Source organism: Cygnus atratus, chromosome 2, assembly GCF_013377495.2.
Source record: "Cygnus atratus isolate AKBS03 ecotype Queensland, Australia chromosome 2, CAtr_DNAZoo_HiC_assembly, whole genome shotgun sequence".
Classification (NCBI taxonomy): domain Eukaryota; kingdom Metazoa; phylum Chordata; class Aves; order Anseriformes; family Anatidae; genus Cygnus; species Cygnus atratus.
The window spans coordinates 62,422,522-62,439,359 of NC_066363.1; the positions used below are offsets into that span (position 1 = coordinate 62,422,522).

Genomic DNA, 16,838 nt, shown 5'->3' on the forward strand with positions numbered 1-16,838 from the left:
TCTGAAAGAGAAGACTGTTTATATTTAAGAGGAACTTATGTGATAGAGAAGGGGAATGGTGTGTTTCCAGTCTGTACTACGTTCCAGAAGGCACTTTAGTTTTGTGTGTTCCATCTGCAGAAAAAGACAAAGGTACTTATTGTCAAAACAAACAAACAACTCCCCCCTCCCCCCCCCCCCCCCCAAGATTTCCAGAGATACGTACATATCCTGGTTGAACTATTTCATTCACTGAGTAAAAAATACTGTCTGTGGAAAGAGAAAGCTCCAGCTCACCAGTGGCAATTGCTTGTCTGTACAGTTCTCAGCCCAATGGGGTCATCATTTCTGTATGAGATTCAAACTGTACAGAGTTCAGATGATTTCAGCTACAACAGACTTTTTTTCCAGAATGTTTGATTAGAGTACAGAAACCAACACTTGTATACTGGCCTTAGCATTCTGTGTTTTAAAAAAAGTTTCTGAATGTACAATTAAACCATCACTTGACAGAACTTACCAGTGACACCTGTTGACTTCATAATTACTTCACCCTGGAAAATTTTGGAATGAACTTTCCAATCTGTGTGTACTAGAGCTTCATGGTACAGGACATTGTAGGAAACCAGACTGAATACTTTTTTTAATATCCACCTGTTTTTTCAACAAAGATTGAACTAATTGGGCTGCTTCAATGGCATCAATGTATAAAGGTTAAAATATTTCTTTACAAATAATAGCTGAACATTTATATAAGAAACATTTTATATGCATCTAATTAGTGGGATAATGCATTATACCTTCTTATCAAAATTAAGTTCTATACATCTAGGAATTAAACATACAATTCAATCTATATTTAATTTATACAAGGACAATTGTATTTGACACAGAGGCTGTCTGCTCTAAGACATTCTAAGTATGAAACAAGAGCAAATTATTGGCATGAATATGATTTTTTTGTGATTATGAAAATAAATATAAACTTATTTAATTAAGAGTGCTTTAAAAATAAAATGCGAGTTAGGTTTCTCCTAATTTTTGCTGTTACCATCCATGCTCGTCTTTACTGTTCCTCTTCCATTTTTGAATAGCCTTCAAGTTAAGCAAAATGTGGCAGTAGTCTCAGCAGTCCCATAATTTGTTATATACCTTCCTAGGTATTTTATATGCATGGTACATAATCAGATAAACAAAATATGAGTGGGATTTTGGAGGTTTAAATTTATCAAGGTACTGTTCCCTGCAGAGAAAATAGACTGGAGCATAGCTAGTAAAACACTCGTTCGTATTGATCCAGAGTAATGTAAGGGAATCTTCTGGATCCATGTGGACTCCTTTCAGACAGGCACCTCAGGGAAGAGCTAGCCAGGGCTTGAAGCCAGCGCAGTTGTAGCAGCAGACAAAAAATGGGTATGGGCTACTGATACCATCAAAGCCCTTAGTACTGTCTTCACTGAGAACCTTTTCCATTGATTATGAACATTTTCTATTGATTAGTGATGTGTTCTAATGCATCCTTTCCCTTCCCTTACTTGGTTTTCCATTTAGCTAGTTCCTCTTCCTGCATACCAACCTGAATATCCATACTTTAAAAAAAAAAAGGTAACAATTGGTGGAAAAAAATGGCTACGTCAACAGTACTGTCTACTTAGCTTGTTTGTTCCGGTCCTTTCCTTTGCTTGTCTTATTTAAACAGATTCTGAAATATTTGGATGATATTTAAGTAATCTTCTAGCACAGAGTGGTCCTTAGGTGCGATTGGAATAAACAGGAGTAATATGAATAAATGCATCTGAATTGAAGAATATTGTAGTTTTCTCTTGGTCAAATAATCTCTTAAAAACAGGAAGTTCTATTATATTTGTAGGTGGACCAGTAGAAACATAAATTAAATGTTATAATCACTCCCATGACTATCTACAATTTCTAAAACTTTTTTTTTTTTTTTTAATATGCAGGAATCTGAAGGGTGTTATAGTTACTCTGAGTGAAAATGGACATCTGCAGTGTTCCTACCTTGGAACTGATCCTTCATTCTTCCAGGCTCCTAGAGTTGATTCTAAGGAAGTAAACTATGAAGAATTCAATGCTGAAATGAAAGAGCTTCAGAAAATCATCAGGGAAGCTATGAAGACACAAGGTATATTACTCCCATTTATATAAATGTACTGATGTTTAACCGACTGGGTTTCATTTGTTTGTATATACAGTTTATATTTCTTTTTTCATAATGCCTGTCGGAACTTTCAAGATATTTACGCTCGATTGCAGATAATTCTCATTAATGCAAGGACTTTGACGATAAAAATGACATTGCATATACTACCCAAAAGCAAGAAAATTTCAGTAATTTCACAACAACAGCCTGCTATACCTCTCAGGCTTCAGAGAGAGCAGAAATATTGCCAAATTCTTTGCTTTCTTATTACAAATTTTCTTAAACATCATGCAGTTAATAAAGAATGACTTGTAGTAAAAACAACTTTTCTGTTGCCTCTTTCAAAAGTGATTGTATTTGAAAAACATACTAAGAGATATAAAAAGCTAAATAAATTAACATGGTAAACTGGAATTTACCCACAGTGCACACACTGGGCACTGGAACAGGCTTCATGCTCTGGAACAGGCTTCCCAGGGAATTGGTGACAGCATCAAGCCTGTCAGAGTTCAAAAAGTGTTTGGACAATGCTCTCAGACACATGGTTTGTTTTTTTAGGTAGTCTTGTGTGGAGCCAGGAGTTGGACTCAATGATCCTTGTGGGTCCTTTCCAACTCAGGATATTCTGTGATTCTTTGATTCTTATAATTTGCATTGAGTTATTTAAGTATCAAAACATGATTTCTACAAAGATCATGCAAAATTTGTATTTTTATAACTGAGTTTTTAAACAGTGGATCTGACTCTCACAGGGAATTGGAAGCATATGATTCTACAGAAAACTGTGGAAAAAATGTCTTAGACAAATAGAAAGAACCAATTAAAATCTCTTCCTGCTGATAGTTAGCATGTTCTTAAAATGCATTAAAGAAATAGTTGTGTTTTTCTTTGCTGAAAATTCCTAGAAAATGAGAAGAGATTTGTAAACTGCACTCATAAGCTTGATTCTACAATGCAAAGTTTCTTGTTTTTTTTTTTTTAATTAAATGTAACTTTGTCAATTATTGTTATAATAGACTAATTTAGGTTGTTTGTTTAATTTAACAAACCCAGTAAGTGGTTATTTAAACATATATGCATGTGTGTAAAATTTTGTTGCTTTTACCACAGCCCTTCTTATAAGTATTTGAATGCTTTGCCTGGCTATCATAACCAAAGGAAAGAATAGCATGACGGAAGGAATAAATCCCTTCATGAAGTGAATAAACTTTTGTTTATTTGTCTTAACATATTGTATGGAAGATATTTAGAGTAAGAAGACATAACTGTCCTTTGTAACTTTTCTAGTAAAAATGTGATAGTATAAGATTGATGTATCGATGACCTTTTTACTTTATTCTCTTGTTTTTAATGTTTTTTTTTTATTTGTTTGTTTGTTTTTTTTCTTCCTCAAGATCTTTCTAATCTGATTTAAGGTATTGCAGTAGTGATTTCAGATGTGTTTTTTATGAATGTTCTCTTCATTGTGGAGATATGCTCTAATGAAATTTTTGTACTGGTTTAACTGGATGTAAAGCTTGTTGGAAAACTTTTCACTTAGTTATGAAGAATGCCTTTCAGTTTAGGATGTTTTGGCTTTGTTTCATTTTGGCTTTTTTAGATCTTTTAGCTAGGTCTTAAAATAACTGTTAATCACGGCTGGTTGAATACAAAATACCTTTGAGTGCTGGTCACCATTCAGTTACTCTAAACATGATCTTTAAAATGAACCATTGATTTTTCTGTCTTGCGATTTCACATGTATGCAGTAAGAGCTGGTGTTGTTTTGAAAACATATACCCTTACATGGAAATAATTTTTCTTTGTTTCATTTTGACTTCCAAAAATGGAAGGCATTTAGAATTAGGTCATCATACAAAAAACTTAGAGCAGTTATTTCCATAAATAAGTCATGTATTTCTGTTCAGTGCTGACCGTTAAACTGTTGAACTTTAGTTGTTTTATACATTTTGGAGAAGAAGGTTTTATATTACAAACTGATGAAATATTTTTAAATACATAGCTGCTAAGCTAACTTAACCCTAATGTTACTTGCATCAGTCTGGATGACATAAGCAATTAACCATAGGTGTTTGACTCAGTTTAATATCAAAAAAAAATGGAAGCTTACATGTGGTGAGGCACACGCACAGTTTGCCAGAGAAGCTGTGGATGCCCCATACCTGGAAGTGTTCAAGACCAGGCTGCATGGGGCCTTGAGCAACCTGGTCTAGTAGAAAGTGCCCCTGCCCATGGCAGAGGGGTTGGAATTAGATGGTCTTTAAGGTCCCTTCCAACCCAAACCATTCTAGGATCTGTGTAAACATTGGTCTGTGTCCTATTTCTAACAGAAAGATGATAGCACAACAGAAGTTGCATCATACTTTGCTTGAAAAAACATCCTGAAGGAGAAATGGTTAAATAGGGTTAGAAAAGGAAGATATTTTCTTATCCATACATGTGCAAAAGATTGTGTTGAGTCTTGTGCAATTGTCAGAACCAGTCGTGTGCAAATTGGTCATGGCACTATGAAACAGGCTTAGGCTTCTTTAGTAGGTGATCTTGGAGGAACATGCTTGGTTTTGCTTTTCATTTTTCCTTAAAGTAAAAATTTTCTTTGAGCACAAGAAAATGAAATCTTAATTTCTCTGGTTATCTTAATAGTTTTTTTCCAATGACTCTCTTATTAGAAAGAGACATAATGTGCTTCTTACTAGTTGTGGGTTGTTTTCAGGACCCTGTATACAATACAATTCTTGCAGCTTTCTGGATGTGCTCATGTGCTCATTTTTCCAATGCAAATGTTAATTTCATCTTTCATTAAGTTTTTTACTGTTTGTTACTTTAGGAACTATGAATTTCCTGTTTTTTGTTTTGTTTTGTTTTTTCCCTGACACATTTAGTTTTGAGAGATAGAAGTGCATTGCAGAAAGACACAAATACCACAGAGCTAGACTTTATTCTTTCTCTTTCCTCTCCTTTCTCTGCCTTCAAAATGATTATATAATTTGTTATGGTATTTAAATGCCTTGCTTTTAATCCTTGTGATATTTTTTGCATATGTGAATCTGTATAAGTTTTTATATCATGCATATAAATGAGTTCATGCCATTCTTTACCTTGTGTGTTAACATTCCTGGAAATAATCAGGTAACATATTGTAACCAAGCCCTATATAACATAAAACACTCTTAAACCTTTAAAAATCTGTTTTAGTTATGCTACAGATGTTATGTTCTATGTTAGACAGAACATTTCTGTCAAGCTTATTATCAAATTATTTAGATGGAAGTGCACCAAATGAGACCTGTGCTGTGTATTTTGTGATAGTTGTTTACTATAGGTGTACTATTATATGCACATGTGGAAATAAGTTTAAACAAAACAAAAACTTTCTCATATTTTTCCTGGGACTGGATCATGAATAGTATATGTAATATCCTGTTATAGAATGCATCTAAATTCTTTTTTTTTTTTTTTTCATGCACAAATCAGGTTTAGGCTGTCTATAGAAATCTTACAAAACTCAGAACTTTCTTTGTTCAAAGAGTATATGCATTGTTTTTTTCATTACAGTAATAGGTGTAATTATGTAAAAGTCTGGAAATTGATGCTGTTGGAATTGTATTTAGGAACGTAGATGCACAAATGTTAAAGGAGAGCTGAATGATTTTTCTTGTTTTCTTTCAGATATTTTACCCCAATCTGAAAAACGGAGAGATCTAATTGTCACTGCAGAAGTTTCACCAGACTTGGATGCAGAATCTGTATGTACATGTATAAAAAGAAATAGCAAACCTCTTTGAAAGTCATAGTAGCCCCTTTTTGCAAGCAGTGCCAAATCTTAGGTGCAGTGTTCAGATCTGCCTTGGGTGGACCAAGCCATGTTCAGCTGGGTGCCAGGTTTTATGCAAAGCAACTGACAGTCCAAATTCGTTGTCTGTTAGATGTGTGCTGTCCCCATGTGTGTCATTTACAACTGTGTACTGTGACCACTTCTTGGTCCTGCTCTTACCTTAGTGCTTTTTGCCTCCATGGCTTTTCATATGGTCCTGGGACTTGAGGGACTTTCAGACAAATACGTGAACGGACTGTCTCATATCTTCTGCTACCTGATATGCTGCTCTCCGTCATGCAATTGTGCTGTTAATAGCCACTAACTTGCTATTATCGTTATAGCATATGTTTAGAGACCACTTTCTAATGCTTTAGAGTTTTGACAGGCTTTCCTCTGTCTTTAACTGTTCAGATCACTGGGAGAGGGAATTAGAAATAAATTGAAAATTAGTCAATAACTATACCTATTATTTATGTAGCAATTTAGTTATATAAAATACTGCACAATACTGAGTTATTAAAGTTCACTGCTGCCTGTTGGGTAAGTGGATGTAAGTTGTACACTTGTGCTTTTTAGATTTGAAAACAACAATGAAATATGAGGTATTTTTGTAGGAGAAATGTACATATCATAGCTCTAATGATTATAAAATTAATAACTTGCAATGCATAAGTAAGCACATGCTATTTTTCTTCTGTTTTGTATGAATAATATTTAAGGCTGCTTGCAGTCATATTTACTGTTTGAGGTAACAAGTTCTTGTGCACTTTCTGGCCTATTTCTCAGTTTGTAATATAACATAAGCCTTATCCTCATAACGATAGTTGAAACATCTGAAATAGTCATTTCTATTTGTTTATATTTGTGGGACTGAGTTTCTGCATAGCACCACCTGTCCATCAATTAAAACACCTTTTTGTTAATCATTTTAACTTAAGTAAATAAAACTTAGTATCTTTTTTCTGGGGACCTTTTCAATTCTTGGCTAAGCAAAAGTAAGTGAAGAAACTTTCTTAGGATCTGGGATAACTTTGTAATAATGAGAATTGTTAAAGCAGTTAATAATTTGGGGAGAAACAGAAGTGTCATCCTGTGGATCTTTTAAAGATAGAATGTACTAATCACTCAATGATGCATTGTAATGAGTAATCTTCGGCAAGGTATCATTCAATATTATCTGGCATAGCGGCCTAGATAGAGTTTTTTGCTCTTATTTGCATATGTAACTTATGAAAAACAGTTCAAATTAAAATTTAGGTGATCTTACATCGTTGCTTAAAGGTTTTTCATGTGAGGCTTTCAGAAACATGGCCATTGCAACATAACATCTGTAGTCATATCTAGCCACTGATTTCTACAAAACTAATTTTTCATGACTAACGTTTTAAAAATACACAAAAACTGCTTTTAAATACTTTTATACATCTATTTGATAACTTTATTTAGAGTCTATTTTTATTACTGTTGCTGCTGATACTAGTTGATGAAGAGACCTTTTTATAATATGGCCTAGCACTTGCCTACAGAAAAGACTAGTTGATGGTAAAAAAAAGGACAGTGACATGATCTTGGCTAACTGTAATAATCTGCTCACATCACTTAAAATTGCTAGACCTGTAGAATGCTCTAATCTTGTACTCATTTGCTCAATCTTCCACTTGTAGATGGTCTGCTTTGGATATAAGTAACTCAATATACCAAATGAATCATGGCCTTGAATCTTTATTGCCCAAGGCCATCCATATATTTTAGTTTCCTGAGAGGTATAATTTCCTAGATGTTCCTTCAGTATCTATCTAGGAAGAAAACGTATAGTAAGACACTTAATGAATTAGGATCAATAAAGCCAATGTGAGAATAATTTTAGGGCTTGTACAGGTTTGCGAATACTACTTCTGCTCATTTGAAAAGATTTAAATTGTGATATGTGGTAGGAGCAAAGAGTATACAGATATGTTAGAATGGATTAGATAATCAAATGGAGGACCATTATGGTTATTTGACACCACCTCCTAAGTACAGCCTCTGATTCAGGAAGTCCCAGCTGATTTCTGAAAGCTGAATATAGTAGACCAGGGCAAGAATCAGTCTCTTTGCACCCATGTTATTTCTTCAGGATCATCCACTGGTCACTGTCAGAGCCAGTGTACTTGACAAGCCAATCATCTAATCCAGTATGAAAGACCCTATGTTTTTATATTGTGAAAAGGTATACAGCAGTTGAATGAAACTTCTACTTCTAGAGAGAGCCTACCAACCTCCTGACTTCTTAGGAACTTTGCATATGTGAACTTTATAGTGGCGTGCTGGGATGAAAGAGTGTGGATAGAGCACAGTGGATTGTTTTAAACTTACTCTTATCATGAGAAGGTATACATTCATGTGAGGAATTTAGTATTACAGCAGTAGTGAAGTATTCCTTTAAAATAAACTAGTTCAAACATATTGGAACACTTCTTAAACTGTTGAGACAACCCTGATGCAAAATGAAATCTGATCATATAACAAGATATTAAAACAAGCTGTAGCGCCAAGATGATTTTTTCATTAGATGGAATTGCATCTTGAAATAGATATAAGTGGGAATAACAAAATGCCTGCCATAATATTCTTTTGAAGTTCAAAATATATTTCTGATTAGAAGATTGTGTGCAATGACTTTGTAGTACATGCTAGGATGTGTATATAATATGTTGGCAGATTGGAGGTCACCTTTCCCTACTGAGTAACAGGAGGAGTTTCCAAAATTGAAATAAATATACAGTAGGAAGAAGCATGCCAAGCAAAACAGTTTCAAATATTCATATATACATCAAAGTGTATTAGTTCCTTATATACACAACATTCATGACCTTTTGCTATCCTTTTTTCAGGCAATTTCAAACAGAGGCTTTACATTTTCAGGAGCTCAGAAATGTATTTTGTGTATTTTAATCTGTCATCAGAATGATAAGTCCTTTACAGTTAATTCCCTATTTACCAAATTGATGGTAGGAGAGTAATATTACATTCATTGTGTTCATTCATGTGTAATACTGAATTTACTCTGTTTTCTTCTTCACAGAAAGCCATTGACAGTGAGGTAAAAGCAGAGGTAGTACCATCAGTAACAGTAAAGGTACTGTGCCTTACTCAAACCATAGCAAACAGTGACGGCAAATTTTAGAAAACCTGTAATATTTTCTGTGTATTTCACTTAGATTATGAAAATGAGTAGAATTTGAAATGCTGTTATATACTTTTGTTTTTCCCTTCATATAACAGGTGTTTATCTTGCATGCCTTCTGTTGAAGTGGTTGGAATCTTATTTCTGTGATGTTTATCAAGAAACAAACAAAAAAAATTAGGGTGGAGGGAAGTTGTTCTTGAAGTTTAAGAATATTTTCCCAACACTTTTCAAAGAGAATAAATATTTTTTCAAAATTTGAAGGTAGCTGCCTTTTCACTTGTCAATAAGCAAAAATAGACTTTCTCTTGTAAAAACAATTTCACAGTTTTTGTTAGTACAAAAAAGCCAGGAAAATCTAATTTGAAAATTGATACAAATGCAGCCCTCCCTGAGGACTGTTACCTCTGGTTCTAAAGAAAGTATAAATGTGCGTGTGCACGTACGTGTGTGCAAGTGTAGTTTCTCCTCAGTATTGCACAAAATATATATATATTTTGAATTTGAGAGGCTTTTGTAGGAGTACAGGTGGAGCAAAATCAGGGCCTTGTTTCTGAGAACCTTGCAAGTTCTGCCTCTGTCCTGAGTGAAGAATTCAGAGCCTGACTGGACTATTAATTGAAATGAATTCCCTTACATTACTGTAACTTAGTTGTATTTAGCTCACCATCTTTCTCTATACTTTAAAATGATTAAAAAAAAAAAAAGAAAAAAAAAGGCAGGATAAAACCCTAGTCCTGATCAAGTCTGTGACAGTTTTTCTATGAAAACTCAAAGTTCAGCTGGACTGCACTGGGCTGTTGAACAAGCTGTTTGTGAACGTAAGGGTACCTTAAGTAGTATGAATTTATCAGCTTTTAGTTCACATTGACACTAATTTATAAGTGACCTATTACAGAGGAAAGTATTATATATACAACTACCAAATTCCATTTTTGGAGAGAGGCAACGATTTCAGTATCAGGAACATGAGTAACTCCCATCATTCTCTCTCATCTGCTCTTTACTGTAAGGCAAATGAGAAACACTTAAAATATGTATGCATGTATTTAAACATTTGATAAGCTTTTTAATGGGAAGACTTTGCTTTCCCCTCCTGTTTACTTGTTTATGCATTTTATGCGTTTTAATGAAACAAAAATAGTAAATCTAGTTTTCATTCATGCAATTATTTCTGGCTTTTTTTTCCTGTGATAAGTTAATTTAACTGATCTTCATATATGTCTCCATTCAAATTAATAGCACTTGATGGAAAACTCGTTATAGTTAATGGATTCATTTATTTAATATTTGAAAAGTTATAAGTGTTGTTTTTATTTAAGTAAGAAATAATTGCATGTAAGGTTTGCATGGTATGATGCCTGTCAGGCTAATTTGAACCGGAACACTGAATTAGGACAAGTTAAGGACAACTTAAAATTTTATAAAAATCACAAATCAAAATTAAATGTTTTCTTGAGTGATATAACTACAAACAGTTTATATGTATAACTTGCAACTTTTCTGCAAAGTAGGTATTGCTACTAATGAATGTTGTTTGGTCATTGTAATAGAGGTCATTGTACCCACAAAAAATCTTCAGGCAATGCATTATGCATTAAAAAATTTCCAACACTTGTGACGCTTTTAATATATATATATATATTTTTAAATTTTGTACAAACCAGAGGCCTGTCAGAAAGTTTTAATAAAACTAGACTCTCGACAAAAGTTACAGTATAAGAGGATCCCTCTCATTTCAGCCTCAGGCTTACATACAGCAGGAAAGTCAAACATAACCAAGCAAGTTCTCTACAACTGCAATTGAGTGCAGAAGATGCTTAAAAACATACTTGACTCACATGGTTTGGAGGACTGGGCTTCAGGCAGGAATGCATGCATGCAGGATGTTGGCAGCTCTAAGTGGTTTACAGCCCTTTCAAACCTTAAAGAGACTGTTGAAGATTTGACTTTGTAAAGTAAGCTGATAAATTACGCAGTTGATGCTCCCACTGGAAAATGTGTAGATGTTGCCTAAATTAGATCTGAAGTGACCAATCTGGGTATAGTAGCTGCTTTAGAAAGATGATAATAGATCATCTAGGATAATTGGTTTGCACTGAATTTTTTTGTGGTTGCAGTCAGCAGATCTGTCAGTGCCCAGCTGGTTGGCTTAAAGGTAATGCAAGTGGCTTTACACAGCTGCATTCATTGAATTACATTGGACCTGAAACAGTTCAAAGCTGAGGGCAAAAATGACTTTTTAGAATTGTGTGCCCTTCTTTTGGGGCTGGGGCATGGAGCAGATTGTCTCCAAAAGTAATTTGTGAAAAACATTGTTTTGCTTTGAAGAAATGCTCTGAATAAAGTTTGGCATGACTTCAAATGTCACTGTCTTGACTATAAATTTTCTGAGGTGGGTATTCTCATATCTGTATGTTTTTACCTGACTTAATTAGCATAATAACTGTAAGTGTATTGATTTCTTCTTCACTGTTTCTTTTATGGAAATTCTGGCTTCAGAGAATCACGCTCTTTACCTGATGTATGTACAGAGCTAGATGTGATCCTTCCTGCTTCTTCACTAGCAATAGTGACTATGGATGACTTGATGCCTGTTTGTAGCTCAGATGCATTGTTGTTAAACCAAAGTAAATGTTGCTCTTAATTCATTTAAAAGTAGTCTGACTTCCTAACACTTCAATCATTTTATAACAAGTAGTATTTTCCTAAAATGATTTTACCTATCCACAGTGAGCTACTTGGTAGACCAGCAATACAAAAAAGATGATAATGGCAGATAGCATCCATGTGCATACAGACCATAGAATCATTTAGGTTGGGAAAGACCTCTATGGTCATCAAGTCCAACCATTAACCTAGCACTGCCAAGTCTACCATTAAACCATGTCCATAAGCACCGTATCTACTTATCTTTTGAACGCCTCCAAGGGTGATGACTCAAGCACTTCCCTGGGCATTCTATTCCAATGCTTCACAACTCTTTCAGTGAACAATTTTTTCCTAATATCCAATGTTAACCTCCCCTGGCACAAGTGGAGGCCATTTACTCTTGTCCTATCACTTGGTGCCTGGGAGAAGAGACCTATCCCTATCACTACAACCTCCTTTGAGGTAGTTATAGAGAGCAATAAGGTCTCCCCTGAGACTCCTGTTCTCTAGGCTAAACAACCCCAGCTCCCTCAGCTGCTCCTCATAAGACTTGTTCCCTAGACCCTTCACCAGCTTTGTTGCCCTTCTCTGGACACTCCCAAGCACCTCGATTTCCGTGTTGTACTGAGGGGCCCAAAACTGAGCACAACTCTTGAGGTATGGCCTCGCCAGAGCTGGGTACAGAGGTACAATCACTTCCCTGGTCCTGCTGGCCACTCTATTTCTGATACAAGCCAGGACACTGTTGGCCTTCCTGGCCACACTGCTGGCTCATATTCAACTGCCTATCAACCAACGCCCCAGGTCCCATTCCACTGGGCAGCTTTCCAGCTACTCTTCTCCCAGACTGTAGTGTTGCATGGGGTTGTTGTGCCCCAAGTGTAGGACCATGTTCAGGTGTAGGTCACCAACAGTACTTCCTTTTCAGACCTGACTTAAGGACATCCTTTTGATAACCATTGTTTTTGTAGCCTGTTCTTTCTGCAATAGAAGCAGCTGCTCCAGCTTTAGAGTTTGGTCAGCTCTTGTAATCTAGAGATTTAGTTGTGCTGGGTATCCTGTATATGGAGTTTTAGAATTTGTTTCTGTAAAAAAATTTAATAGAACTTAGTTCTAAAGTTACTCAGAAGACCATGAATTGGTCTTTGCAGTTAGAGGAAATAACTTAGGGTTAGCTTTGTTCTCATTAATTAACTTATTTATTTTGCTTTAGTTATCTAAAAAAAGGCAATATTTTTATTTTTATCACATTAAAATAAATGTACATGACATTTGGAAAATATTTTAATATGTTAACTAGCAGTTTAGCATTAGGTTGCCTTTGCTTAAGGTTACAAAGAATGTGAGAAGTCACCTCTTTTTTTTGTTGCATTTTAAATTGTTACTTCATATCATTGTAGATAAAAAGGAATTGTAAAAGGAAAATATTATTTCTGCAGTTGAAATTTGAAGTTCTTAAACATTGTTGCTGAATGCTCTTCGCAGATTTTGTTTTTGCTTTTTTTTTTTCTAATTATTTGCTATGCAGAAATTAACTTGTTCCTTTGTTTAAGTACTTCTGTATGTCAATTTCTTTAGGTAACAGTACAAAGCAGGGTGACTGCACAGAAACCAAACCTGTCAGTGTGTGTACAAGCTCCATTAGCAGTGACCTGTGACCAGTTCATCTTTAATGATTTCGGTAAATTTTTATAGTACTGTTACAGCTATTTTATCATATTACTTTTTCCGAAGATGTTTGAGAGATATAATCCAGCCTTCATCAAGTGCATAGTTGCAGGTACTGCAGTGCAAGTAGTTACAAATGTGCCCTATGTACACTCTGCAGCTTTTATTTTCCGTTTGTGGAAGAAGACAAAAAAAAAAAAAATAGGAATGGAGTTGCTTCCTTGGTTACAGTGTGACCACATGGTAGGTGAGAAGAGACAGTTGCATGATGGAGAAAGAAAATCAGTTATTGTTTGGTGCTTTCACTGGGGTGTTTTGTTTTGGTGGCAGTTCTGCTTATGTAGAATGGCACTGGTGTTCTAAAAGGAGGGACAGAAAACTTGACCTGTGGCCACTCTAGCGAATGTTCCCAACTTAACTGTGGAATGATCATAGCCTTCTTCCAATAAGGTCACAGGTAGGATCGCCTTGAAAGTTGTAAATGTTTTCTGAGAAGTAGAGAAGTGTGTCCTACTGCCTCAGTTGGAACTGTAGACCACTTATGCTCTGAAATGCTCAGTACTGGACCCTATTGAAACAGAGCTTTACTGACTGCTGCTCTGATCTGAAAGGACAGTTCTTGTGTTTCCTCAACAGGTGAAAGGAACAAAGGGCTGATGGCTTTGTGGAATATTAAAATTGCCACGTAAAATTACATTTGTTTTTGAGATTTTTCTGTGTTAGGTGTGCTGAGTTGTTTCACTGGATATGCCTTATGCTAGGTTCCACTCAGAGAGAGTAATTCGTCATTTTCTAATTACATATTTCAAGAAAAAAAGCTTCCACCTCCCCCAAATAAGCATGTTCAGAGATTGATAAAGGTGAATGAAAGGAAATGACTATCCTAATTTCATAGAATATTTCCTGAAGTACAGGATTTTTTTTCCATTTGGATGCTGTTATTACTGGATTTAATTTTGTATTATTTTTAGAACCAGATTCATCTGAAACCGTGGTCCTGTCTGTCTTTTTGAAGGGGAATTGTCCTCCATCAGAACTAGAAGGAAATTGTGTGGTTTCATGTAGTACACCAACAGGTGAGCCACTGAAGATTTCAAATTAATTTACATTTTTTAAGGTATTTCTTTACATGTTTCTTGTCAGCTTTCTTTTGAAAAAAAAATATGAAGGCAGTTAGTAATTGAAGAAGTAATAATGTATATCAGAATCTAGTCTTTACTTGTTTTAGTTAATATTTTATGTAGCATCATCAAATTATATAATCAGTTTTAAAAAGGTAAAATCATATGCATGTGGCTTGGGAAGCAGCTGTACCAGCTTTCCCACCCTGCCCAATCAATTTGCTTCTGTTCTGCTCTTTAAGGAACCACCTCTTGGAGCGAGAAGTTAATTACATCTTCATGACTATTCAGCCTTCTGGGGCTGCCAACAAATGTGACAATAACTGCCTCCATACAGAGGAAGAGGACTTGAATAAGCTTTGGGAGTGATTATTCCTCACTTCCCTTAACAGCTGAATGTATTCATTCTAAACAAATAAACTGACCCAAAAGAATAGAAATTAAGTCGTTCTATTTTATAGACCCCTAATGACGCTACTGATAGAATATGTAAATTTACCCTGCTATCCATAACTGAAGACTAATTCACTTAGTTTTCTACACACAGCCTTGGGAATATGCATCAAGCTACATGAGAAACTGTACTTAGACAGGGTTTCCATGTTAAGTTAAATGCAGCATAAACCAGTTTAAGCAATTTGTTCATTCTTCACTTCTCACTGCTTGGCTTTGCTCCTGCACTTCCTTCCCTGTTGTGCTCACACAATCAGCAGTTATTTCTTAGCCAGATTTGCTGATTTGGTTCATTGTGCAAACACAGAGAGCTGTGCCAGCACAAAAGGAAGGGTGATATGGAGTGGGCTAGCATCAAAGAAATGCATGTGGAGATAGAGCTTCTGAGGGGTGGTGATCTTGAGTACATTATCCTATGTATGCACTTTTATTTAAGCATTTACTTCACATCTCACTTGAAACATGGTATTTATGATGATAGTCTAGGTTGTGTGTTGATTGTTAAAATATTTATCTACTTCTAGACAAAAGTGAAACTCATGTTTTTTGAAGAACTTAATCTTACCCTTGTTAGACTAGGCTTGAAGATATGTGCAGAGGAGGGGGAGGAAAAGGATATTCATCACTTTTTTTTTTTGAAAGCCTGCACAAACACCTAGTACAACTTCAGTCCTCCTGTATTGTGACCCTCAAACTGTTTATTCCTTGTGAATGAATTTCTGTAACTTCCTAAGCATCCAGTTTAAAGTGATGCGGATTTAGACAGCCTGTGTAGTGTGACTATAGGTAGTATACTTTTGAGCGTCTTGCATCTTCTTATTCTGAAAGCATGCTTTATCTTTTGCTAGCTTTGGTTCTGTGATTTTGCTTTGAAGATGAAAATATCAAATTTAAATGATATTTCTCATAGTCAAATGAATTTATTATTATTATTATTATTCCATTCAGGTGATATTACCTAAACTTATATTTTTAATTATTAAGTTGAATTTTGCAAGGTTAGGAAAGCAAAGAAATCTTGTATCTTGAATATGTTTATATTTTTAAAAAAATCCCCGGAAGATGACATCTAACAAAATCTGTAAAGTGTAGAAGAAACTTTCTATCATTAAAGATTTTTTTTTTAATTTACAAGACTTCTAAATAAAAGAGCATAAATGTTAATATCTTACTAAATTTTGGATATTCATTAAAATTATTAAGCTGGGATAATTCTGTTCAATTATATACTGATACCAGTGCTTATGCTGCTTGTACAAGGCAATTAAATCCTTAAGTAATGTCCTAGCACCCAAAAATTAACTGCCTTTCTGACTTCATTTTATCTGAATAGAGACCTTTTCTTCTTTTGTTTTTAAGATACTGTGTTTGTGGCCAAATCAGTCTTCAGTGTATCTCTGTGGGATTCATGCTGTGGAAGGTTAATGAGTCACTCAGTTGGATAGGATTGTGCTATTGATGAATGTGGTCTTATGTCTGTTTTTTGGCTAGTATTAGGTTTTTATGTATTGTCTACTTAACAAACATGGCTTAAGTTTTTTAAAACCTGTTACTACATTTTCCTTTTTCTCTTATTTGAGTAGCATCTTATGTTTTCTTCTTTTTTTTCCTTTTGTGCCATTGCTGGTTATACTGTAGAACTCAATCCTGAAGGTGAGTGAATGGAAAAAAATGCAGATTTTAATGATCTCATGAGCGAGAGTATATACTGAATAAAAGCATATTTGGAAGTGAGCTGTTACTTTCCCTATTATTTCTATACACTTTTTTACTTTCCCAGGTTAGATGGTGCTATGAAGGCATGAATATTTGAGAAATTTG

The 16,838-nt window shown here is 34.9% G+C and overlaps 1 protein-coding gene across 6 annotated transcripts in view; it reads left to right on the top strand.

The window, feature by feature from the left end:
- Positions 1-16,838, top strand: part of BBS9 (Bardet-Biedl syndrome 9) — a 322,969-nt gene that overhangs the window by 60,956 nt on the left and 245,175 nt on the right. For 4 of the 6 annotated variants that reach the window (XM_035552560.2, XM_035552565.2, XM_035552564.2 and 1 more), the window contains exons 10-14: positions 1,941-2,122; positions 5,810-5,886; positions 9,022-9,075; positions 13,354-13,456; positions 14,415-14,519. In XM_035552560.2, the coding sequence (XP_035408453.1) occupies positions 1,941-2,122; positions 5,810-5,886; positions 9,022-9,075; positions 13,354-13,456; positions 14,415-14,519 (521 nt within the window). Of the gene's footprint in view, positions 1-1,940; positions 2,123-5,809; positions 5,887-9,021; positions 9,076-13,353; positions 13,457-14,414; positions 14,520-16,655; positions 16,671-16,838 lie in introns of all 6 variants that reach the window. The other 2 variants (XM_050709143.1, XM_050709144.1) reach the window with 1 other exon arrangement.